Source organism: Dromiciops gliroides, chromosome 3 (genome assembly GCF_019393635.1).
Source record: "Dromiciops gliroides isolate mDroGli1 chromosome 3, mDroGli1.pri, whole genome shotgun sequence".
Taxonomy (NCBI): Eukaryota; Metazoa; Chordata; class Mammalia; order Microbiotheria; family Microbiotheriidae; genus Dromiciops; species Dromiciops gliroides.
This window is the reverse complement of record NC_057863.1, coordinates 15,871,792-15,897,597: the sequence shown is the minus strand read 5'-3', so window position 1 is coordinate 15,897,597 and position 25,806 is coordinate 15,871,792. Positions and strand designations below refer to the sequence as shown.

General features: G+C 42.6%; 1 protein-coding gene across 1 annotated transcript in view; it reads right to left on the bottom strand.

The window, feature by feature from the left end:
* Positions 1-25,049, bottom strand: part of MME (membrane metalloendopeptidase) — a 112,806-nt gene extending 87,757 nt beyond the window's left edge. The window contains exons 1-3 of the mRNA XM_043994886.1: positions 24,900-25,049; positions 19,160-19,329; positions 17,988-18,023 (exon numbers count right to left, since the gene is read on the bottom strand). Coding sequence (XP_043850821.1) covers positions 17,988-18,023; positions 19,160-19,319 — 196 coding nt within the window. The 5' untranslated portion in view covers positions 19,320-19,329; positions 24,900-25,049. The remainder of the gene's footprint in view (positions 1-17,987; positions 18,024-19,159; positions 19,330-24,899) is intronic.
* Between the last annotated feature and the right edge of the window lie 757 nt (positions 25,050-25,806).

Sequence of the window (25,806 nt, the reverse complement as noted above, 5' to 3'; positions counted from 1 at the left end):
TTTTTTCTTTTGTTAAATGAATGAATTTTAAAACGTTTATTAAGGACTTCCTGTACATTGGTGATACAAATGCAATAGCAAAGACAGTCCCTGTCCTCAAGAAGCTTACATTCTAACACAGGGAGACAAGACAGACAAGAGAATGGTGGTCAGGGAGTTGTGGTATCATTTGGAAATTACAAGGATGATGAATGGAGCTGTCGCAAAGCAGACCGTGTCATCTTTTCTAGAAACGATGACTGTTATTACCCATCAAGGCTTCATAACTAAAAGGGAAGCGGAAAAGGAAGAGGAAGGCCCGCACGTATCACAAGTCAGCTGGCTAGAAAAGAGCTGAGGAGTCAAGGAAAGAATGACTGGAGATAGTCTAGAGACAGTGAGTCAATTGAGGCACTCACCAATCAGATGAGGATACAGAAGATGAGCAAAGTGTCATGACTTGCCTATGGTTACACTTCCCATTATGTGATGGAGCCCAGACTTACATTTGGGTTTAGTGAAAAGTCTTGAAGTTTGGAGTAGAGTGAAATTGGTGAAGGGGGCTCTAAATATGGTTACTTGAATTAAGTTTCATGACATGATACGGTTAACATAAGCTTCACTGCAAGAGAGAAATATGGACCAGTGCTGACCCCCTTACAAGCGATTATTTGACCAAGTAACATATCATGGTAGGAACAACCTAAATGCAGAACAAACTTTGATTCATTCTTTCTTGTCAGGTACCCCACGGAAAATGCTGACAATGGTAATTATCGTCGTCAGTAATAATTACATTATGCTTGACAAAACAACACATATTATATATAGCTTTTCCTCTGAGGAATTCAACATGCTGCTATCATCCCACCCGTTATTTTCCTACATAGAAGGTGGGGGTGGGATGGAGGTGAAACTGATTCTGCTATAAAACCCTTAAAAGGAACCAGCTTATTATTTCCATTTAGGCCTTGATCACATATTTCATAGGATAGCAATTCAAGCAGATTCTTCTTTCTCTTAATTAGCAAAGTCTTCTTAGCGTGAATTCCTGAGGCCACATTTTTTTTTTCTAATCTCATACCTGCGAATACTGAAATTCTTCTAATTCTTTTCATGAATGTGATTGGCTAGAAAACTGATTTGTCTTTCAGGGATTTAAAATCAAGCATCTGCAGAACCAGGGGCTTTTCATTTTCAGGCCAATTTCCTTGCTTTTACACGGGCTCCCCCTCACATGTAAGGAATTTTCCCAGGAGAGACAATGATACTTGATGATCAGAGGAAAAGGCAGTGGAATGTTTGCAATGAGGATGTGAGATTTTTTCAGTGTTTGACTCAGGCTGGGCTCTTTTGAGCAAATAGGGGAATAGAGAGGTTCAGATTGGATCTCTAATTCAGTGGTATAAGTGGATAGAGTGTCAGGCCTGGAGTCAGGAAGACTCATCTTCCTGAGCTCAAATCTGACCCCTGACACTTAGTAGCTGTGTGACCCTGGGCAAGTCACTTCACCCTGTTTGCCTCCATTTCCTCATCTGTCAAATGAGCTGGAGAAGGAAATGGCAAACCACCCCAGGATCTCTGCCAAGAAAACCCAAATAGGCTTTAGAAGAGTCAGACACAACTGAACAACCACAAATGAGGAAATGAGGGAAATCCCTCGGCCAATATAGTTTGGCACCTTCTCTGTTGAATTATAGTCTTAGAGTGTTGCCTAGAGCATTGAGGGGTTAACAGCCCATATGTTTCAAAGGCAGAACTTGAAGCTGGGTCTTCCTGGCTCAGAGGTCAGACTGTGTTCAGTAAATGAACTGGTGGCTGGTTAGAGCTTGGAGCCTGGAGTGAGGAAGACCTGAGTTCAAATATGGCCTCAAACAGGTAGTAAGGGTGTGGTCCTCTGCCTGCCTCAGTTTTTTTCACTTGTAAAATAGGAATAATGGCAGCACCTGTGTCCCAGGCTGGTTCCAACCATCAGATTAGATGTTATCTGTAAAGTGCTTTAGCCCAGGGACTGACTCTTACTCTCCATGAGAACCTGGATAAGTCACTTACACAACTCTCTAGGACTTACTTACAGAGAGACAGGGTTGCAGTATGAATTGGTAGAGGGAGTATCAAAATAGGGACACAAAATCATACGTTTAGGGTAATACTAGAGGTCACGGAGTCAAATCCCTCATTTTACAAATGAAGAAACAAACTGAGGCCAAGAGAAGGTAAGGGATTTATTTGTCTATCACAGGGCTGATAAATCTGTAAAATGGAGTTGTAAATGTGCTCTGATCATTGTATGATCATAGGAAAATCCCTTCTTCCTTGGGCCTCAGCATCATGCATCTGCTGAGCAAAGGGACTGGATTAGATAACCTCTTTCTAGTTTGGAATCTCTGAGCCCATGACCCCATTTTGCTAGAAGGATATTCTTGGGGGGCAGCTAGGTGGCACAGTGGATAGAGCACCAGCCCTGGATTCAGGAGGACCTGAGTTTAAATCCGGCCTCAGACACTTACTAGCTCTGTGACCCTAGGCAAGTCACTTAACACTCATTGTCCCACAAAAAAAAAAAAGAAAAAAAAAAGAAAAGAAGCACATTCTTGGTGGCTTCTAGCAAGTGATAGTGGCAGAATTTGAATCCAGGTCTCCCTGACTTCAAGCCAAGCATTCTAGTCACTAGATTATGTAGCTGCTAGCAAACATTAACAGATTTTTAAAAACCTATTAACAAGCCCAAATAAGCCTTTTGCATTCTGACTTGTGGCCAACATATGTCTAACAGAATTAAAAATGGAAGGAATCTGAGGGGTCACTTGGGTAACTATTCTGCCTAATTCAATAGTCTTTTTCCAATACCCCTGGCAGATGGCTAGCCTCCTTCTCTACTTACCTATTATCAAGAGATGAGAGTAACTATGACAACATGTCAACCAGAAAAGCTACAAGAGACAATTTGCTAATCAAGAAATCATCATATGACCCTCATAGACACAGAAATCTTGTTTGTTTCAGAAAACATTGATTGCTATCATAGGAGTATGAACTTTATAGCTTGAATTACCTTCTATAGACTTGCTGTGGAAGTTTATGGAGACTGACAGACTGAATGTTTTGTTATTAACTCATGACCCAATTTCCACAAAATTTAATGACCTCAGGCCAGGCATGATTTGCGATAAATTCAATAATTCCTTATGTCTGTCTCTACCCATCAACATATACCTCAGTATTCTTTAAGATCACCATCTTTGTACTATTATTCAAAATCTGTATTGATTCACAAGCCAATAAGCATTAGATTCAATTCAGTAAGCATTTATTAAGTACCTACTATGTGCTAGAAGGTGTCACCTTGGTAGAAAGGACAAAAAGAATAGAAGAGAGGAAAGGGATGAAGGAAAGGAGGGAAGGAAGGGAGGAGGGAAGGAAAGAGAAAGAAAGAAAGAAAGAAAGAAAGAAAGAAAGAAAGAAAGAAAGAAAGAAAGAAAGAAAGAAAGAAAGAAAGAAAGAAAGAAAGAAAGAAAGAAAGAAAGAAAGAAAGAAAGAGAAAGAAAGAAAGGAAGGAAGGAAGAAGGGAAGGAGGGAAGGGAGGAAGGGAGGAATGGGAGGGAGGGAGGATAGTAGAAGGAAGGAATGGGAGGGAGGAAGAATAGGAAAAAGGAGAAAGGAAGGAAGGAGTGGGAAAGGAATAAGAGAAGAAGGGAAGGAGCAAAGAGAAAGGAAAGAAGGAAGAAAGGCACTGCACTTTAGAATCCTATATTCAAGCATAATGTACAAATTGTTTTCCCCAAAAGCATTTAACAAAGTTTTTCATGTACTTACATACAATTCACACCCTGGTAAATAAGACCTGAGTGATTTATGACAAGTGCCTTAATCTCTAATGAAGGATTGCATAGGATTACTGGTAAGGTCCTTGGCTACTCCAACATGCTGAGTCTTTGTGACTTTTCATTAATATAGCATTTACACCTGGCCTTATGGGCCAGTCCCAAGCAAAATTGCAGAAGTCATTCTGTTTCTCATTTTCCTCATTTCAATTCATCAAATATTTGAGGTGCTTTGTGTCTTCAGAGGGCTCTTCCTAAAGCATTGGGGAGATACAAAATCAGATAAGCTACTTTCCTGCCCTCAAGAAGATGAAGTCTGGTACAGAAGATGATAAGGTATTAGAAGATGATGTGCATAGTAGAAATGGGTATAATCAAGTGCTATGTGAGGTCTCTACCTCCCCTTGTACCACCTACTCCCCCTTTCCCAAGGTGACATGCTCGCTTGACGCCTAGTTCTGAGCAGAAGTATATGCTCTGATAAAATCGAAAGTTCTGATTAAACTAATTCACACTAAGATGCCAATGGCTCTCAGGAATATTGGCATTTTTAAGAAGGACGGAGGGAAAAGGATAGAGAGGAATGGACTAGGGGACAGCTAGGTGGCTCAGTGGATAAAGCACTGGCCCTGGATTCAGGAGGACCTGAGTTCAAATCTGACCTCAGACATTTGACACTTACTAGCTGTGTAACCCTGGGCAAGTCACTTAACCCTCATTGTCCTGCAAAAAAAAGAAAGAAAGAAAGAAAGAAAGAAAGAAAGAAAGAAAGAAAGAAAGAAAGAAAGAAAGAAAGAAAGAAAGAAAGAAAGAAAGAAAGAAAGAAAGAAAGAAAGAAAGAAAGAAAGAAAGAAAGAAAGAAAGAAAGAAAGAAAGAAAGAAAGAAAGAAAGGAAGAAAGAAAGAAAGAAAGGAAGGAAGGAAGAAAGCAAGAAAGGAAGGAAGGAAGGAAAGAAGGAAGGAAGGAAGGAAGGAAGGAAGGAAGGAAGGAAGGAAGGAAGGAAGGAAGGAAGGAAGGAAGGAAGGAAGGAAGGAAGGAAGGAAGGAAGGGATTAGCCAAGAATTTCAGGTATCTTGAACTCATTGGTCTTAGGGAGATTTCAGAGTGAGACGGGTCCCCAAAACTTTTACAGATCACATTTCTATAGATTATGAGGTACATATGATGGAAGAAAGAAAAGGCTAAATCTGGTGGTGCACTGATCTTTGGGCAGCCAATAGACGGATTTGAGAACAGTGGGGCTAAGAGAAAAGGAGCACTGGCAGTTGGGACACAGACACGGGGTGAGAGAACGCCAAAGACAAGCTTAGAAGTCTTGCCCAAACTCTATGTCTCCCCACAAACACCACCATCTAAGAGAGCAGGGAATCTCAGTGCCAATCTACCCTATTATCTCCCCCAAGGAAAGCCTAGAATAGCTAGGCAGGGGCTTGGAGAAGGTGCTTTTGGGAAGGGGTGGCATACATAAACTGGTTCCTCATTGGACAGTCTCTCCATTTGCAGAGAACCTATCTTCTCAATTTTAGCCCTTAGTCCTGACAGTTTATTGCACTGGAGAAGATTTTGGTTCCTTGCTTCTTCTTTCCGAACCTGCTGCAAGAATAAGGTCTTTGGTGAAATAGGAAAAAAACACACAGTGCTTTGCCTGGATGGGCCCAGTGTGATTTGCGTGCAGCACAGAAAACAAACTGCTTAGAGGCACTTCCAGCAGTGTCTGGCCAACCAGTGGGTCCTCACAGAACACTTGTGAGTTATAGGGAACACTGGCCCCAAGATACCTATCTGTAAGATCATTTCACCTGTGCATATTTGTTTCTAGCTGATCCAGAACTCAGATCATCGTCGAAGAACCCTGCTGTCAAAGCAAGTCTCAAATACCAAGCATGGTTTTACTTGGCAACGTCTCTCAATCCCTGTCAGTGTTTCTGCCAAACTCTCTCCAGAATTCTTCAAAAACATAGTAACTGTACTTTGTTCTTCATTAAAGGTTTCTAATAATGCATTGGTAATTTTCATGCGATAATAGTATGTATTATTTATAGAGCATTTCTCTGAGGCATATGAAGTATGAAATAGCCTGTCATTAGTTCTTGCCATTTCTCTGTAAAATGAGAAACTTCAGATTCTAGTTTTGTAGGGAGGGAAAATAAGAGAAAGGAGAAACAGGATCTAAGCAGGTTCACAGACGAGCATGCTGTGGCATTCAAAGCTCTTTTCCACCTGTCCCCGTCTCCTCTTCCAGCCTTCCAAAAGATTCCACACTCCCATACTCTTTACAGTCATGTCATATTGATCTTCTATCCATTCCTCACACGTGACACCCCTCCCATCTCCTGTCTCTCTTGCCTGAAATACCCTTCCTCCCCCACCCCCCACCTCTTAACATCCTGGTTTTCATCAAGACTCAGATCAAAGCAAGCACTTCTGCATGAAGCCTTTCTGAGTTCCCCCAGCCACTAGTTCCATCCCCTAAAGCACTAGTTCTCAGACTTCTTGGTCTCTCCCATAAAAAGAGTTAAGGACGCCTCCAAACAGCTTGTATTGACATGGGTTAGACCTAACAATAGCTACCATATTAGAAATTGGAAACATCTTTTTATTATTATGGAAATATCTTTGACTTTGCAGACAACCCAGAAAAGGGTCTTCAGGACCCCCTGAAAGCATCCTGTGGCTCCTAACGAGTCTCTAGATCCCTGGAGAATCACACTTCTAAAAAGTTACATTGTATCTACTTCGTGTTTTGCACATACCTATATACATGGACATGTCACCTGCCCCATGCATGACTTTGCATGAATAAATGAAGCACATCAGTTGACATGTCTACCATAAGGGCCTCAGGCGGAATGACCACCATTGTCCATAGAACTAGTGTATGGACAAAGCAGATTTCCTCCTACTGGTCGAGCTCACAGGATCCACTATTGTACTTGGAAGGGAGGGTGAAAGAACTGAGAATTAATCCAAGACAAAGATCGTTTTGTGTTAGTTATTTGGATAGTTAGGGAAAAAATACTTTTACTGTCCTCAGAACTGATTTAAGTCTTAATCTAATGTTTAGACCAAATGAATGGTACAAGAGAACAAGGGAAAGTCCTGGATTGAGGTAAAACCTGAGCTCTCATAACTCTCTCTACAATAATAAGGAAGCTACTTGACTCCTCTAAGCCACTGTATTCTAAGGCCTTCCCTACTCAGAACAACTCCCTTTTATGCTATATACATCTTGTATGTACCTACTTGCTTATATGCTTTCTTCCCCAACAGAATGTAAGACTCATGAGGGCAAGGAATGCATTTTTGTCTTTCTTTGCATTTTTAGTACAGTGCCTGAAGCACCATGTTTAATAAAACTTGCTGCCTTGACTTTCCTCATATGTAAAATAGGAACACAGTATAGCCCTAGATACTATAATATCTCAAATGAGAAGATATATGTAAAATGCTTCATCAACCTTAAGATATTACATAAAGGTCGGTTAGCAGAAATTTTAAGATGCCATGTAAATGAGTTATTTATGTTACTAATAGTATTACTATTATTCACCTAACACAAAACTAGTCATTTTCTAAGTACTTGTCACACCACCTCTGTTCAACTAAGAGAATAATTCCTTCAATTTTTCACTGTGAGGATTATCACAGATACCAGATTCAGCCTATTAAAAGGAAGCTCAGTGCCTGGTGTCATAATACTATATATTCTAGATATGCTGCTTCTTGCCTGATGTGGATTCAGGCATTATTAGTTTATTTCATTTACATCCCTAAAAAAAAGTCCTCGTTGCATTTCATAAAATCATAGATGAACGGGGCAGCTAGGTGGCACAGTGGATAGAGCACGGGCCCTGGATTCAGGAGTACCTGAGTTCAAATCTGGCCTCAGACACTTGACACTAGCTATGTGACTCTGGGCAAGTCACTTAACCCCCATTGCCCTGCAAAAAAAAAAAAAAAATCATAGATGAAAAACTTAAAAAAAAAAAAGACCTTAAAGTTAAAGGATCTGGGTTCAATGCCTGCCTCTGACATTCCCTAGGTAACCTGGGACAAATCACTTACCTCCCTGAGTCTCCATGTTTTCCTCTATAAAAAGAAAGGGCCCAATAAGCTGTGGTCTGTGGTCCTTTCCAACTCTTGATCTGCAATTCTATGCAGATCAAGCCCCTCATTTACAAATTAGAGCTCAATGAAGTTCTATCTCTAACCTCAGGTGATACTCAGGTGACTTCACTTTACCACATGGCCTCTCTGTGGAAGTGTTCCACTGCCTAGCTTGGGGTTAGCCAATGGCTCATTTTTCTTCTCCACCTCTGTTCTGTCACCAAAGAACTCACCATGGTCCTGAGCAATGGGTCGGACAGGCAGTGAGTCTAGGAATCCACTGAGTACTGTATGACTTACGGCATGGGCTTGGCTTGGAGAAAGATATCCATTTAGGGATAAGTATAGAGTTACCGAGCAGAGCTCTGATTTTATGACTTTATTTTTTTTATGATGCCTGTCAAGAGCCTGCCAGCTGTTAACTCAGGACGAGAAGTCCCTGGTATTTTCTAGAGAAGGACTTTCTCCCGTGGAAAGGGAAGTTGAGCCACTCGAATCATTTATTTGCTTGTTTATCTTTGTGGGCAATAACCGATTAGAGAGAAGGCGTTATGATTATGCTGGGTTTCTAACAATGGGCAAATTAAGCTACTGGATTTCTCAACATGCAAAAATTGCTGCCAAGAGCAAAGGGAGATTTTTGAGTAGAAAGTGGTCTTGGAGTGGTGTCGTAACTGCAGTCACCTCTGGCTGCCATTGGATTGTCAAGAGTACATCTGATCAGAAAGGACCCCGGAAAGTGGGCAGAATGGCTTGCCTATAATTCCAGCTATTTGGGGAGACTGAGGCTGGTAGGTTGCTTGAGTTAGGGGTGTTGAGTTGTAGGAGGGCTATGGCTAAATGGATGTCTACACTAAATTCTGAAGCAGTATGATGAGCCCCTAGAAGGTGAGGGTATAAGGAAAAGGTAAGGGGAAAATGATGCCAGGCTGCCAAACGAGCGATAACCCATATGGGGTAAGAAACAGAGAAGGTCAAGGTCTCTGTGAAGATGAGCAATGAGATTGGGCCACTGAGCTTCCAGTCTGGAGAAGTCTCAAAAAGAGATAAGTTAGATGACAAATGGGGGCTCTGATTTAGGGGGTCTCAACTTAACTTGGAACCACCAGGTGCTAAATTCAGCATGCTGTCAGAAGTTCACTTAGCACGTGGCTGCTCAGTGTCCATTTTCTCAGATATAAGGAAATATGCAAAGATTCTGTTCTTTCTTTGGCAAAGGAGAACCCCCAACTAAGGGTAGATTTGTAAAGTGCGGGCCTCCTGTTTCCTATAGTTCATATATGGATAACAATATTTAAAACAGGAAGAGATCTCGGAAGTCCTCATTCCCATTTGAACAGATCAAGAAACTGAAGCAAAGTCACAGACAGTAGGTTTCAAACTCAGGTCTTCTGACTCCAGTGCAAAGGCTTTTTCCATTGTTCCTTAGTGCATAAATCCTAGGGAGTTGCCTGAAAGACATAGACTAATGACTTCCTGAAGTTAGGAAGGATCAGTGGAAAGCATTGGAACTCCAGTCTTCCTGACTACAATCCCAGCACCCCATCTAGTAGTCCATGCTGCTTTTATTTCCTCCCCCATAAAATGTGGATAATACTTCATGTTTCATATGGGGCACAATGTAAGGAAAAAAAGAAGTACGATATATGGTAATAAGCTAATGAATAGGAAAGCTATTGCAAAAGAAGCACTATATAAATTTTAGAAAATGTCATTATTATGTTCCAGTTATGTTATGGCTTATCTGTAATAATTCATTCACGCAGCGATGCAAAAGTCAAACCATATAAATAGATCTTTACTCATCTGGGCATATGCTAGGCCCACATGATAAATCTTGTATATCTTTAAAACAATGCTTTCAACTTAATAACCCCACTCCTCCCAGGGGCACGCTTCTATTCCCTGCTGGGAGACATAGGAATTTGGCACTGGTTCAGGGCTCTGAATTAGGATTCAGTACATCTGACAATCACCATACCACCCATCTCTGTTGGGTGGGGAAATCAGGCCAAACAGATGAGAAATTGTCTATTCTGAACATTAAAACCTGATCAATGTTAAATTTCCAGTTGATAGGACTTAATTCCTGTCCGGATCCTGAGAAACCATTCATGCCACCAGAAAGCACATGCTTTCAGGCTCAAAATAAGACAAATCCTCTTTCCAGTTGTGAAAGGGGGAAAACAAAAGCTAGAGGGAAAATTTTTTTAGTACCTTGAAAATCACCTCTAATGGTCCGAGGTAATGAAAACCTAAATCAGTAGATTTATTCTTAATCGTTGCCAACGACAATATAAAATAATTTTGGGTCAATGTGCTTTGGCAAAGTGTGAAATAGTCGGGCTTGTGGGCATTTTGACTGAGAGGTCACTTGTTTTAATTCTTAATCTCTCTGAGAACAGGATGAAAAAAATGCAACCACCTCCAGATCCAAAGTGGTCTGGTCTCCTTTCAACTCCTATTAGGAACATTCTTGAAAAGTACTTGTATACTCAAGACTTCTGATCCAATCATGAAGTGGTGGTGGCTCTGACACTCATGTTTGTAGCTTTCCTTTTGATTTGGCCATTCATTTTCAATAATTTTCTGCTTATCTTGTTTCCTTAAGAATAGGAGGTGCCATCATTTGAGTCATCATCTCAAGAATAGCACACTTTGACCTTTGCCACTTGGCCCCAGTTTACCTTTCTATCCTTAGTATAAGCTGATGATTCCTTTCCTACACTGTTTGGTCTGGACCGACTGATTGCTGTTATTCCACACTCTCCATCTCCTATCTTCCTGCTTTTGTTCTGGCAGTCCCTAAGGCCTGGGTACACTCCTCCCTTACCTTTGCTTCACATAATCCCTTACTTCCTTCAAGACTCAGCTCAAGAACAACCTTCTATGTGACATCTGGTCTGGTCCCTAAAACTGTCATTTATGATGAACTTACTTAGCCTCTAGATGCTTACTGGGTACATATTATGTCTTCCAACTGAAAGATCATAATAATACCAGTGAACATGTTTTGCTTTAAGCTTTGCAAAGTTTCTCCCCAATATTAGCACAGTTCTTAGCACATGGTAAACAATCATTGCTTGCTGACTTAACTTAATTTGACTACCCTTGAGCAGGGGCAGAGACGGGAAAAGAGGATAAGCCTACTATGTGTCAGCTGTTTTACAAATATCTCACCTGATCCCCAACACTCTCGGAGGTAGATGCTATTATTATTATTCCCACTTCATATTTGAGGATACTGAGGTAGAGGTTAAGAAACTTGCCAAGAGTCACATAACTAGTAAGTATGTGAGGCTGGATGTGAAATCAGGTTTCCCCAATCTCAAATTGAGCACTCTCTCCACTATACCATTTAGAGAAGAGATGGTTTAGTTTTTGTCTTTGTTCATGACATGGTACCTGTCACGTGGAAGACACTAAATAAATGCTTACTGATTGCTTTGGTTAATGGGAAAACAAATCCTGTTCCCTTCATACACAGTAACATCTCACAATTTGATATGTCTATAAATAGATATCATCACCCTTCCCCAATGTTATAATGGACATTTAGATGACAATACCTGTTGCTGGCAAATTAGCCTTTGGCTCACTGACGAAGCTTACTGGTGCACTGTTACCAACAAAGATTAACCATGGGATTTAGAACTGGGAGGACCTTAGGAAGTCTCCTCATTCATCAAATGAGGGTACTTGTACTCAATGGGGTTAAGGTATTTTCACAGTTGCTTCCTCTTGCTTATTGCTTTTAATCCTTAAAACCAATATAAAGTAATATTAAGAAAACAATGGCAACCCACTGCTTTTCAGTTTCAGAAAGATCTCTCGGGTGTAAGTTGTACAAGTGTTATCATCAGCATCCATCTTATTCCTCCTTTGAGAAAACAGGCTTGGGGTGAATGGTTTTCTCTTGGGTTGAGGCAGTCTTAGGGTGCTGTCACATATTTGTCTTGAAAAAGCATCACCCAGGGCAGCTAGGTGGCACAGTGGATAGAACACCGGCCCTGGAGTCAGGAATACCTGAGTTCAAATCTGGCCTCAGACACTTGACACTTACTAGCTGTGTGACCCTGAGCAAGTCACTTAACCCCAATCGCCTCACTTAAAAAAAAAAAGAAAGAAAGAAAGAAAAGAAAAGAAAAAGCATCACCCAAAGCCAGGGTCACGGGCTAGGTTGAAATTAATCAAGTTTCATCTCCCCCCATGATCCTTCTACTAAGAAGTCCACTGAGTGTGTTGTCAAGAGGCTTTTGTTCCAAACTTAATTACATGATAAATATTTGAATATACTGAGAGAACACTACAAGGCAGCAGCCCGCAGATTAAACCTCTATGTTTTATCTCCATTTAGGACTTGGGACTCTGCCTTTTGAAGCCCTATGAAATACTTCATCTAGACATAACACAATAGCATCTCGAGGATCATTCTTTTTAGAAATGTTCAAAGGCCTCCTTAAAAAAGAAAACTATGGTTGGGTCAAAGGGCTTAGATGTCCCTCCCAAAGGAATTTTGAATCAAATGACTAATTAACTGGCTTGATTCTGTGGGTCCAATGCTATCATACAATAGACACAAATTTTAGGATTTATCTTGAAATAGCTAAGATGAAACAAAAACAAGCTACTAATAACTAGAATTTATGCAAAGCTTTGAAGTTCCTAAAGCATTTTACCTGTTATCTCATTTGATCTTTGCAAGAACCCTGGGAAGAAGTTACTTTTGTTGTCTCAGGTGAGGTAACGGGGTGAGAATCTTGCTCAGGGTCACTCAGCTAGGTGTCTCTGGCCGAATATAAATTCACGTCTTCCCTACTTCAAGTTCTCAAGCGTTTTGGCCATGGTGCTCCTAGCTACGTGTCAGAATTCTCTGTCACAGAATTTGAGATTTGGAAAGGACCTCAACAGCTATCTAGTGGAACTCATATGGAAATCGATCCCCATGATAACACTCAGCAAGGGCTCAACCAACCTCTTACACATTTTGGCTGAGAGACCCTGGGCAAGCTACACAAAGAACCCCAAGAAACTCTTAAGGACTATCAGTTGCCAGTCTACTGATGGAGAGATTTTTCTTGGTGGATGAGTAAATTCACGGGTCCAAGATAGCTATCCATTTCAAGAAATTATATATACATGTATGTGTATGTATGTGTATATATGTATATATGTGTGTATATATATTGTATGTGTATATATGTATGTATGCGTATATATGTGTATGTATGTATATATGTATATACATATATACACACACATATATATCACAATAAGATCATTGATTTAGAGCTGTGAATTTCCTCATTTGACAGATGAGAAGGAAACTCAAGTCCAGAGAGATTGTGACTTACCCAAGGTCACACATTCACTAAGGATTGGCAGCATTGTTTGAATTCAAATCTTTTGTTTCCAAGTCCAGAAATCTTTATACAAATGGTTTGGAAATCATAGAATGGGGCCCGAAAAGAGTTCAAAAGCCCTATGGCCCCAACACACTCATTTTATAGATAAGGAAACTGAGGGCCAATGAAGCAGCCATACTTAAGAATCAGGGGTGAAATGTTAAACCTCAGCAGGCCCTGAGGCCCTGATTCCAGAACCACTGGGCCCCACGACTTTACCTTTAGCAATATTTTCTTTTCTCTTCATGGTGCTTTCCCCTGTGTTCTCTGATTTTACAGTACCCAAGAGGCAAGAATTTCTGTCTAGCCATCCCTTCCACACTAAGAGCCCGCATCGTTTGTCAGCCATTTTCACTTATGAGTTTGGCATCCCAGGTGTCACTATCTACTTTTTCACTCTTCCAAGATTTCTTTTTTATGAGTTTTAGCTCTCCTGGGCCTCTTAAGACGTTCTAAAGCATTCCTGATAGTTTTCTTCCTATTCTAATGGCTTCTTCTTTTCAGGATTTCCCTTGAGTTCTCCTCATTTACAAAGCAGGTAATAATATTTAGCAGCCTTCAAGAACAGTTCCCTTTTCTGTGGCAGAAAATTAGATTTTTCTGGACTAAAGAGCAGCTTTGATATATCCTTATCTACTCAATTTTCCCAGGAAGGCCTAACATTTAGTGTGAAGGTTTTGTAATATTCTCACAACTGGCACACTGATGATACATTAGGGACACTCCGAAGAAATAGATGGAGTTTTAGCAGGTATACTTGGAAAAGAGAGAGACTCTACTTTAGATATTATCTTTGTCAAGGTCCCATTCTAGAGAATTTTCCATTTTGGGGTGCCTTCTAGGCCAAAAAAAAAAAGATAGGATAAGATAAAGACAGGAGGAATAAAGGATTTAGGATAAAGATATCTTAATGACCTGGTACCTCTGCCAATGATTTTTTAAAAATAAACTATCTGAAGGTGATTCTTACAGTGGCTGATGTCTGTTGGGTTCAAGCAAACTTCTCCCAGCAAGTTAGGCAGGCAAGCCCTTCTGATTCCAAGGCTTACACTTTACTAGGGATGGGTTTCTGGCATTGGGCCTTCTCCCAAAAGCTGCATGGTGTCTAACTGCATCTCTTAAAAGCCATTTATATCTTTTCCCAGCACTGACTGTCAAAAATGAAAGGAGTCTATTGGCCACTGGGAAGATGGATCAGTCAAACCCTAGTGCCTACCACCACTCCTATTTTGCTATATAATGGTGTACACCTGCCTAAGTTGCCTTATTTTTCTATCAGCCTTCCTAATAGCCATTAGTAATACAAGATATTTTTAACCTTTTTTTATTCTCAAAATGAGAGGAGCCCCCACAAGGGAGACCTATAGGATCCAGAAGATGTGTCTCCAAAGCGTGTTTCTGGAGAGCAGAGTCTAGGAGGCTGGGATGGTAGGTTGGTTAGCTGAGACATACCCAATGCCACTCTGCTATAGCATTCATCCCTGATTGCAAATGTCAAATTCATTCTCAGTTATCCATGGTCCAGCCATCTGGTCATTCCTGAGAGACCACATGATCAAAGACTTGGACAAGCTGGATAACTCAAAGGTTAGAGTCCAAAACTTTCATTTCACAGATAAGGAGCCCAGAGAGGTTAAATAGCTGGCAAAATATCACATGCATAGCAATCAACAGAATCTGGATTTGAACACAGGTCTTTGGAATCCAAACTGATGCCATTTCCATTGTACTACAATGTTTTTAGAGCAGCAAGGTCAATGATGTACATATGAGTTCAAATCTGGTCTCAGATACTTACTAGCTGTGTTACCCTAGGCAAGTCACTTAATCCTATTTGCCTCAGTTTCCTCATCTGTCAAATGAGCTGAAGAAGGACACAGAAAACCACTCTACTGTCTTTGCCCATAAAAGCCCAAATGGGATCGTGAAGAAACAGACACGCCTGAAATAACTGAACAGAAAAAAAATAACACAATGTCTCTTACCTTCCTCCCATATATACTCCCCTCTTTCCATCATCATCATCCTCTCTGAATCCTTTCCATTTGTTTTCAAAGATACACTGGCTCTTTTCCCTAATTTAAAAAACAACATCAACTACGAGAAGCCACCACATCCAGTGGTGTTTCCTCAGTCCTCATTTTTCTTGACCTGTTTGCACTATCACACTCTCTGCTAGAAACAACCTCCTTCCTTTGTCTTCTGGGATATATTATACATGCCTTCTACTACTCACTTGACCGCTCATTTTTCTCCTTTCCTTCTCTGGTTCCTCCTAAATCTGGTGAGATTTCTCCAAGCTCTACTTTCCTTTCTCTCTGCTTAGGAGAGAGTCATGATTTTTACTGCTTCAAAGATTACTTCTATGTTGATGACTTCAAAATCTCCCTTTCTAGCCCTGACCACTTTGCTGAGTTGTAATCTTCTACATCCAACTCCCAGGTGTTATCTCTATCTGCATGTCCAAACTCTGCAAATGAACTCGGCATTCCCAGAATCATATGATCTGAAAGTCCAAGGTCATCCCAGAGATCATTTCATTCAGCTTGGACCTGACCAAGAACCCTCTAGATCAGAAGTTCTTAACCCAAAATCCATCAGAGAACTTGCATTTTTTTGTTTTCTTAAATATTAGATAACTATATTTCAACATAATTGACTTCCTTTGTAATCTTGCATGTTTTATTCTATGTATTTCAACACCAGGGCTCCGTGACAGAAAAATGGGTAAGAAACTCTAGCTTGGAGACAAAACCCTGAGAAGTGAGTGATCTTTCAGCTTCTGCTTGAAGATTTCCCACCAGTTAAGGGGACCACTGCCTCAGGAGGCAGCCCAATTATGGGGGCCAGATCTTCTTCCTAAAAAGCTCTCTTCCCCAAACTGGTTCTGTCTCTAAACATCTTTATTCCCACTGTTTTTGACCACCTTACCCTCAGCTCAGGCAAGCCACCAACCTTGCGATTATGTAAGATCTAGCCTTTTCCTTTTCCCCTACATCCAAGTACCTCATAAAGTCTTTTGAAATGTCTTTGCTATCTGCTCCTTCACCCTCGTTCTCGTTCCCACCTTCCATTATCCAGGTCCTTATCACTCACACCCAAGCTATTAGTGTAACATCTCCCTCTCTGCCTTCCTGGACTTCTAATCTCTCTCTTTGCTGTCCCCCACCCCTACTCCTTCCATACCCCTTCTGGATGAACATGTCACAGACCCCACTGATCTCAAAAACCTTCAGTGACTCTGTTATCTACATCGTCCTCGTCTATGCTAGGGACACTATCCACAACCTGGCTGGCATCATTTGGTGCTATTCCCCAGGTCACAGTCCCTGCCCCATCCCAGCACTTTCCCTCTCCTGCAATGTTCTCATCTCTCCCATGAAAGCCTCCAAATCCTTCTGACTTTTTCTTGAAGATCCAGCTCAAGTCCCACTTGCTCCACGAAGCTCACCTGACTGTTTGGTCACTTCATATACCATACATTCTACCTCAAACCACATTACATATATACACATGTATACATATATATACAAGATATACAAGAAACTACATCCATGCATGTGAGTCCTCTGTCTTCCTCCATCTAGCAAAGTTAGGAACCCCACTCCATCTTTGCTCTTTGAGGAAGCATGGCAATGAGGACACCCAGTGTGTTTCATCATACGATTGGTTTCTGGTGAAACTAGTAAAATGTCCCTAGTCTGGTCAGGAAACAGCTTTCTAGAACACTACTACTGTGTTCTTTTGTTCAGAATGAGCTGAAGGGACAGCACTGCCTACTCGAATACTCCTCCCTTCCTCCTTTGTTCGCCCCTCCCCCCACCCACACACATTGGCCTGACCACACATAGTCCAAAATGGATGCATCCAGGCCAAAAGTATTGTCCATGATGAATGATGAGTCAGCCAGCTTTTCACTAAGGTCTCTGTTGTTTCATTCACTGAAGTTATTGTGCCTCTCTTGTATACCCGTTACGGTCAATATTTAAAATGAGTGGAAAAACAACAAGCAGATTTCTCATGATGAATGGTTTGGCCAGCTAAGTCTTTCCATCTTTATTAGAGCTGTTGTCATATAACAACATGGGATGAGGTGCCTACTCTGTGCAAAATCTAAAACCTGTGACATCCAAAGAAAGTATTTTTGAGAACTACAGAGAGCTTCCATCCATAGGAAAGACTTCTTAATTACACCAGTCAGCCCAAAGCCTTAAAAACAGGCAAATAAGCAGAATCACAATTGATAAATTTCCTAAAGGCACTCCCTCACTAAAGACATTAGCCAGCATTTGGGCTTTGGACCTGCAACATGTGCAGAAACAAAATGAGGCTCCATTTCAAATGCTTCAAATGGACAAAATCCTTTTGTTCCCTGGGTTGGAATGTAAGTGGATTCAGAGTTAATGTTCAACTAGAGTGAACTTTTGTTTCAAAGAGAGTAGACTTTTCTTGAGAGTAAACCAAGGTATTTAATCAATTTCAATATATTTGACTTGCCTTGAACATGAACCTAAGAGATGGATCAATAAACCAGGAGGATTGTAAATGAGGCTGATGCTAAGGTAAACATAATAGCATTCAGATAATAACAAGGTGGGGGGGGGGAGGACTTGGAGGGAAAGAAATGAATAGGGAAACAATTATTCATTTTATTTTAAATTCATCTTCTTACCTGATTTTACACAATCTGCTGACTTGCAAATTCCATCTGAAAAAAAGGGGAACACAGAGATAAAAGTGTACACTATGGATTTACTAGCAGCTTTTGCCCTATTTTTAGTTCTATTTCAGATTGTCATTTTAATGGATAGTTCATTAACAATAAACAATAAGACCCCATTTATGATATATCTCCATGAGTCAGAGGGAAACAATAAAATAACAAAGCCATACCATATACATTACATTTAGATGATAAAGACAAATGTACATGTTTACAGTGAGATTTGCATTAGAGGGAGAGAATCAGATCTGCTAAGCTCCTGGATTTATTAAATTGGAATAATCAGCTGTTTGGACCTGCTAATCACTTTTCCCATTAAGGAACTAATCCTTCCTATGAAAAACTCCTCAGCCCCAAATTAGTCCTCTTAAATTCCAAGGAAGCCCTTCTGAATGTCAATGAGCCAAGAGCAGTGAGCTTCCAATTCAATTCTGCCAGGAAATCCTATATCCTTGATTCAGATAAAATTATTTACACTTGGATCAGCTACTAACACATCTTGGATTCTTGGGGAAAACTAGCTTTCCCTTTCTTGTCCCCAGCTTCCTCATGTATAAAATACAAGGTATAGGAGGCACCTTCCAATGCCAATATTCTATCATGGCATGACTCTTGTGATAAAAAAAGCCCACGAACTAAGTAGGCTAAGTAATTAAAAGCTCAGCTCAAACTTCGAACACCTTATTTCAGGGCCCTGGGTGATTTCTAGATATAGTGCATGACATATTTTGCATCCCATGTTTCGTGCTAAGTGCATTCTAAAACTTTGAATCTTTCTTCCCATAAGACTATTAGAACTGAAAAGGGACTTAGATGTTTAGTGTGACCTTTTCATTATATAGATAAAGGAAATTCAACCCCAACAAAGGATGTGAGCTATGCAAGGTCATGCAGATAACTAGATATACAAATTGATGCAGATAAAGATAGAAAGACAGATATTCCTAGATGGATAGATATATAGATCTATCTATAGAAATGGCTCTTTAGACATAGATGAGTGTGTGAGATTGGCTATCTGCATGACCCCAGATACTCAGTGTATATCAACCACACAGTCCATGAGTACTAGTTAGCTCCTATAGCAAAGACAACACTTTCATTCTTCACTCTGGACTCACCATCGTGGGTGGCATATAGCACTATCATGGTGACTCCTATGATGGTGAGCAGAAGCACAAGAACTGAAAGGCTCAGCTCCAGGGAGGTCCATCGCTGCTTCTTATTTGGCTTGGGGCTGCTGATTTCAGTTATATCCATCTGGCTTTCTGATCTGCCCATAACCTAAGGTCTGAAAAGAAAGAGAAAATGGTGCATATTAGATGCCTGATGTTTATACATGTGGGATGATGAAAATGGGCTAGAATGATTTGTTCAAAGGGCTATGAAAAATTTTTGCCCTGAAATGAACATGCTAGAAGCCCAGAGGTCAAGATCTATCTTTCACAAGGTCTCATGGGATCTTGATGTGCTATGGAAGGGCCAAAGAGAGTCCTAGTGGCTTAGATTTAGATGGATACTCACTCAGTCAGGGTTCTTCTCCTCAGAAGATTAGAAGCAAATAATTTCTGTACAGTCCTTAAGGATTGCTTTTAACCCCTCCTCCTGATCTCTGAACTGATGTCAAAGTTTCCTTTTATATCTCGTGGCTCTTTTCATAATCCCAGAAATCAATGACTAATAAATACCTTGAGGTTTTGACTAAATAAGATAATGACTGAAATGACTAGAGTTTCTAAAACAAAGTCTCCTCCACAAAGGGACAGACACACCCCCAGGCACATGCACAAACACCTTTAGGGAAGTTTCTGATTTCTTACTTTTTAAAAATAGCTACTCTCTAGCTCAGCAATTCTGACAGCACCAGTCATCAGCTTTGAACTTCTGCCCTGCCTGGAGAATATTTGTAAAAACTGTCACTTATTCACTCAGTGGGCCAAAAGTCAACAGCTTCGACTTTGACAGGATATATGCCTATATGTGTGTATGTGATTATGGAAATATTTGTGTGCATATATATCTATGTGTATTGTATAGCAAGTTTTCCTTGTTATTGTTATTGGGCCATTTCATTCATTCGTGTCTGACTCTGTGAGCCCATTTGGGGTTTTCTTGGCAAAGATACTGGAGCGGTCGGCCATTGCCTTCTCCAGGAACTCATTTTACAGATGAGGAACTGAGACAACCAGGTTATTTGCTTGGGGTAACACAGCTAGTACGTGTCCAAGGCTGGATTTGAACTCACGAAGATGAGTCTTTCTGATTCCAAACACAGCACTCAATCCACTGTGCCACCTAGCTGCCTTCTAAGTCCTCATATATGTGTGAGTGTATATAGACTATTCCATATCAATGTGTGTGTATGATTTACATAGATTATGATTCTTATTAAACAATTCATATTAACAGGCAGTATAGTATAGTGGCCAGAGGAACCAGAAAGGCTCGCGTTCAAGCCTTACCTCAGGTAGATACTGTCAGTTAACCTCTCAATATCCCCAGACAACTGTCTAGGGCTCAGTCACAGAAGTGCTGACAAGCATTGGTAGAGGAAGTTTCTTACTCTGGGAATTCCTTACACTGATGAAATCCCAAAGATCTAGTACCTTTCCCTGATATTAATATATGAGAGGCAGTGTGGCAACTTCAAAGGTGGGAAGGTCTGGGTTCAAATCCCACTTGTCACTCCCAAGCGCTATGACTTAGGCCAGGTTACTTAAACTCTGAGTTTCTCAGGGATCTCTGTCAAACTCTGGGTTGAGAAAAGGTGTCAGAGAGGGATCTCTTCACCAGGAGTCCCCTTTGCTAGTGGTTCTTAAACTTTATGGTCTCAGGACCAATTACTGAAGACCATCCCCACTCACATAAGGGTCTTTGTTTATGTGAATTATGTCTACCAATATTTACAGTATTAGAAATGAAAACAACTCAGTATTATTTTGAAGACCATTTCTACCTCTCAGGATCTCTGAAACGGTCTCAGAAACTCCCAAGTGTGCCCAACCACACTTTGAAGACCATTACATGAAAGGATTTCCAAAGGAAAGAACCAGTGCCACAGGACTGATCTAAACAGCCAAAGTTAAACCATGTGTATACACAAATATGCCCCTCTTGTCAAGTGTTATTGAAGCATTTATTAAATGTCTACTCTATGCTAGGTGGTACAGTGGATGAAGCACCAGCCCTGGATTCAGGTGTACCTGAGTTCAAATCCGGCCTCAGACACTTGGCACTTACTAGCTGTGTGATCCTGGGCAAGTCACTTAACCCTCATTGCCCCACAAAAAAAAAAAATTCAATACTGAACATAACTCTATAGGATTACATGCCATATGAAAATCTGTTTTATTAGAAGACAAAAACTTTCTTGGATGTCCTAATGTGCTCCTAACTACTTATGTGGAAAGAGTTATACACACACACACACACACATACACACACAATCTCTTATTACTGGAGGAGTGAGGTGCTTATCTAAACCCTATTGATGTGATCTTAATTTCATGGGCAAAAGCAGCCTCCAAAAGCAGTTACTGAAAGTCCTTTTACATTTTCATTGCAGTCACAAGAGAACCCAAGAATAATTGAACTAGATTCAAGCTTTATTTTCAAGTTTCTTTTTTATTTCACTCAGTACCTTGGCCATTGTCTAGCTACAGAAGCTTAGACCAAAACGGACAGTTTGAATTATTTTCCTTAATGGTGGGCAAGGTGGCAGTTGTGAACTAATTAGCTAGATGAGCCATTTAGTTTTGGGGACAGATGCATAACTTTGACTTAGATCTTAGCTAAAGCCAGTTCCCTATTCTCTGGGATGCTCAACCCCAGCTTAAAAGTTTCAGAGGATTCTCAACATTTCCCCAAAAATGTTCACTTAAGTATCCCCCTCTCCCCCATATTTCTGCCACAATCATTAATGAAAGGATCAGAAATTTAGTGCTAAAGGTTCACAACTGTCACCTGGCCGAAGCCCCCTCACTTTATAAATGGAGAAGCAGAGGCCCGAGGAAGGGAAATCAACTGCCCAAGGTCACAGGGAGTCATGGCAAAGCTGCGATATAAACTGCAGTCCTGACTCAAATCCAGAACTTTTTTTTTCTTCACATAGAAAAATCAGGAAGTTCCCCCAAATTATTTCCTATATCCTTTTTCTTCACTGAAATAACAATTAGCCAGCTAAATTTCTTAAAGCTGGACTTACTTAGCCCTCACCAAGAGAGCCGAAGGTTTAAACAAAATAAGTATTTGCTTAGACACCAGTTGCAAGAGGGACAGCAAATTAATGCAGACTCCTCCTCCTCTAGTACCACGGTACCTGGCATTTTCCTCCCTTTAACTGTTTCCCTCTCAGTTCCTCCAGGATGGAGGCTGGGGCACCTGCCCCACAAGGTACACGGTCAAACTGGGTAGGTGGGCACGGGCAGTCTTAAACAGCGACCTAGAGTGGCAACAGCTGCCTCATCCTTCCTTCTTGAGCAAAGGTGTTCATTAGAACCCATTTCCTTGAAGGACAGCAAATTCTAACTGTCAAAAACAGCTTTTATATTCTTTGGCAAATTGTCTTTTTCTTTACACGCCTCACTACTTATCTTATGGGATTGTTCTAAGCAATTCTTTTAAGGGATTTAAGAAATTACCAAAGGAAAATATTAGGAATTCTAGCACCTCAGTAACTGCCCAAATTGCCATGTAGTTAGATTCTCTTAAGTAATTTGGACACGTATGTGTGTAGGTGGGAGAGTTTGAATATTAATCCTCATCGAGAGCTTCGAGAGCTGTATGTGACCCAGGGGGTGGCAAGCTGCCCCCTCTCTGATCTTTTTAGAAAGAAAAGCGGGGAGGGGGTCGTAATTCAGGAGATACGGTTAAAAAGAGCAGTACTGGTGTCCTCTCTCCTATACCAGCAGGGTAACAGAAACATGCACCTACAGCACTGCCTCATTGTGTTGGCCCTGAAAATACTAGGTTTTTGAAAATCCGAGACTCGGAGAAGTGCAGGAATTTGTACTTTTGAGGGGTGGAGAAGGCAGTTACAGTCGCAAATCACTCCCTTGGTTTTGGAGCTGCTGGGAGCATTGAGACCTGCTCAAGGTCAGCCAGAGCCAAGCTCATCCCTCCATTCATTCTCCCATGCAGTCTCTTAAACACGGTGTACTTAAAGAAGCGTAGGAGGAGGGAAGTGTGGGTGGGGTGGGGGAGCAAATAGAAGGATTAATCCCAAGCAGGGTCTCCAATCGGTTAAGGCTCTGGACCACTCATTGAAATGACTAATTAAGATCAAGGGACGATTCTGATTATTTTTGCCCCAATACAATCACTACTTCAAAGTGATTGAAAGAAGCAATCCCCTAGATAAGTGAGTATAATCCTATCTATTTATCAGATGGACAAATTGAGGAGCTGAGAGGAAAACCAATGTGTTGAGAGGATACACGTATTTAGCAATTTTCATCTTCAAAGCACTTCACTTATATTAACTTATTCCTTCCAGCCCCTGCGGTTGTGATATGTAATTACAATGTGGATTATTATAGCACTTTAACAGGTGTGGAAATGGAGGCACAGGGGGAGGTCGAGCCAGATTCCATTCTGCAGGCTACGGTCTAAGTCAGTGAGCAGCTCACTAAGGGAATTTATCTTCCCAGGATGTGGTTAATAAGTGACCCACGACTAGATAGGGACGGAAGAGATTCCGGATACAAAGTTTCAGCTTCTCGCCAGCCTTGGCTGCACGAGCCTATGAAACCGCACCAAATCCAGAAACTTTAGCAGATGCTGAAAAATACGTCCCGGCAGTAAAAGGCATGGAATGTAACCGTTCTCGGAGCTGATTAGACAACTCCGCCGCAATGCTTACGCTGCAGACCGACCCGTGGCTACTTTCTGCTGTGGAGGGAAATCGCTCTTTTCAATTAAGAACTGGATCAGGGAGTGCTACCGCGGCGGGGCTCTATCAACAGAGGGCTCGAGGGCGTGCTACTTGCTCCCCTCCCTTAATTGGAAAGCGGAATCTCAAGGAGGGTTCTGCAAACTTTTGCATAGACGTGGAGAGGAACAACCGAGGTGCGCTTCGCCCGGATGCTGGAGACAATCAAAACTGAGATCACTCAGGCTGAAAAGAAGATGAAGAGAAGAGGCAAAGACGAGCAAAGAAAGACGAGGCAAAGATGAGCCACCGGCTGCTCGGCATCTTCCGGGCAGCGGCAGGAGAAGAAGCGAGCAGGGCATTTTCAGAGGCGCGGGAGGGGAGCAGCGTCTGGACACCACGCTGAGGACAGAGCCACGGTCTCAAAAGCCATTGTGTATCTCCAGCAATATGGCAAAGAATGCCCAAGCCCCAGATCGGCCGCGGACCAGGGTCCCCAACATGTCCCTATCCACCAAGTAGAACTTGCTGAAAGAGGTTTCCCGGGCACTACGAACTCTTGAGCGAGAAAGACAAAACGATCCCCTCTCTCGGGTCTTTCTCCTCTCCGTGCGGTTCCTTGTTTAAGGGTCGCCAGTGCTGGCTGCCTCGCCCGTCCCGTCCCACCCCATCCCCTTCTGGTCTCGAGCCCTCTGCCTCTGCCTTCCTTTCCCAATGTTTCTCCTGGGATCCAGCGCCCCCTTGCCCGCTCCGGGCCCCCGCTGTCCAGCTCCAGCTCCCCGGTCTCCCTTCTCTCGGGCTCCGCGCCCTGCACCTGGTCCCGAAGCCCCAGCGCAGATCCCCCATCCGTCTGCTCGCTGCGCGTCCCCACAGGCTCTCTCCCACCAGCAGCCCCGGGACTCGCTTCTGCCAGTGCCTTCCCCTAGCGCCCCCCCACCAACTACCCCCCTTCCCCCCAGTCCCTCGGGCCGTTTCCCTCTCCCGGGACTCACCAGTCGGATCTGTGAGAAGTTAGTGGATGATGTAAATAGACACATCCCCAGCCAATGAAATCGCGGAGACCGAGGGCTGCCCCGGGAGCCCTAAGCCGTGCGCACGTTGGCAGCAGCGGGCAGCAGGGGGAAGCGCCGAGCGCCAGCGAGTACCGGAGGCGGCGGTGGCGGCTGCAGCAGCGGCGGCGGCGGCGGCGGCGGGGGAAGAAGAGGAGGAGGAGGGCTGGGGAGGGTAGATGAAGGGGAAGGCGAGGAGGGGGAGGGGAAAGGGGGTGGGAGGAAGAGGAGGAGGGGGAAGGGAGGAGGAGGAGGAGGAGGAGGAGGAGGAGGAGGAGGAGGAGGAGGAGGAGGAGGAGGAGGAGGAGGAGGAGGAGGAGGAGGAGGAGGAGGAGGAGGAGATGATGATTTGCCGCTGCAGAGGCAGCGCTCCAAGGAAGGACACCAGGGCCCTCCTCCCCTTCCTCCTCTTCCTCCTCCTTGGCTCAGGCTACGGCCCCCGCAGGCGCTAGGAGCCCGGGCATCCCCCAAACACCCCCCCCCCCCCGCCAGTGTCCCAGCTTTTCTAGCAGCTCCTGTCACACGAGTTGCGCTCCAGCTTCAATCGAGGTTGTGCCAAACCACGCATCCCTCCCGGCACCTTTCCCTTCCTCCCTATTCTTGCCCTCCTCCACTCCCCACCCCCGTTGTGCCGTCCCCTCCCGCCCCCTCGAGACTCGCCAACGCGGCTACTGGGCACTGAGGAAAAGCAGCTATAGGAATGGGGGCGGGGGGTTGTTGACCTTAAGTCCCCCCACCCCCGTTGACCCTAGGCAACCGTCTCTAGAGTTGGCACCTGGGGACCTGGTGCAGGGTGCTAGAGGCGGAGAGAGGAGACTGGCCCTCCCCCCACCTTCCCCCCCGCCCTCCC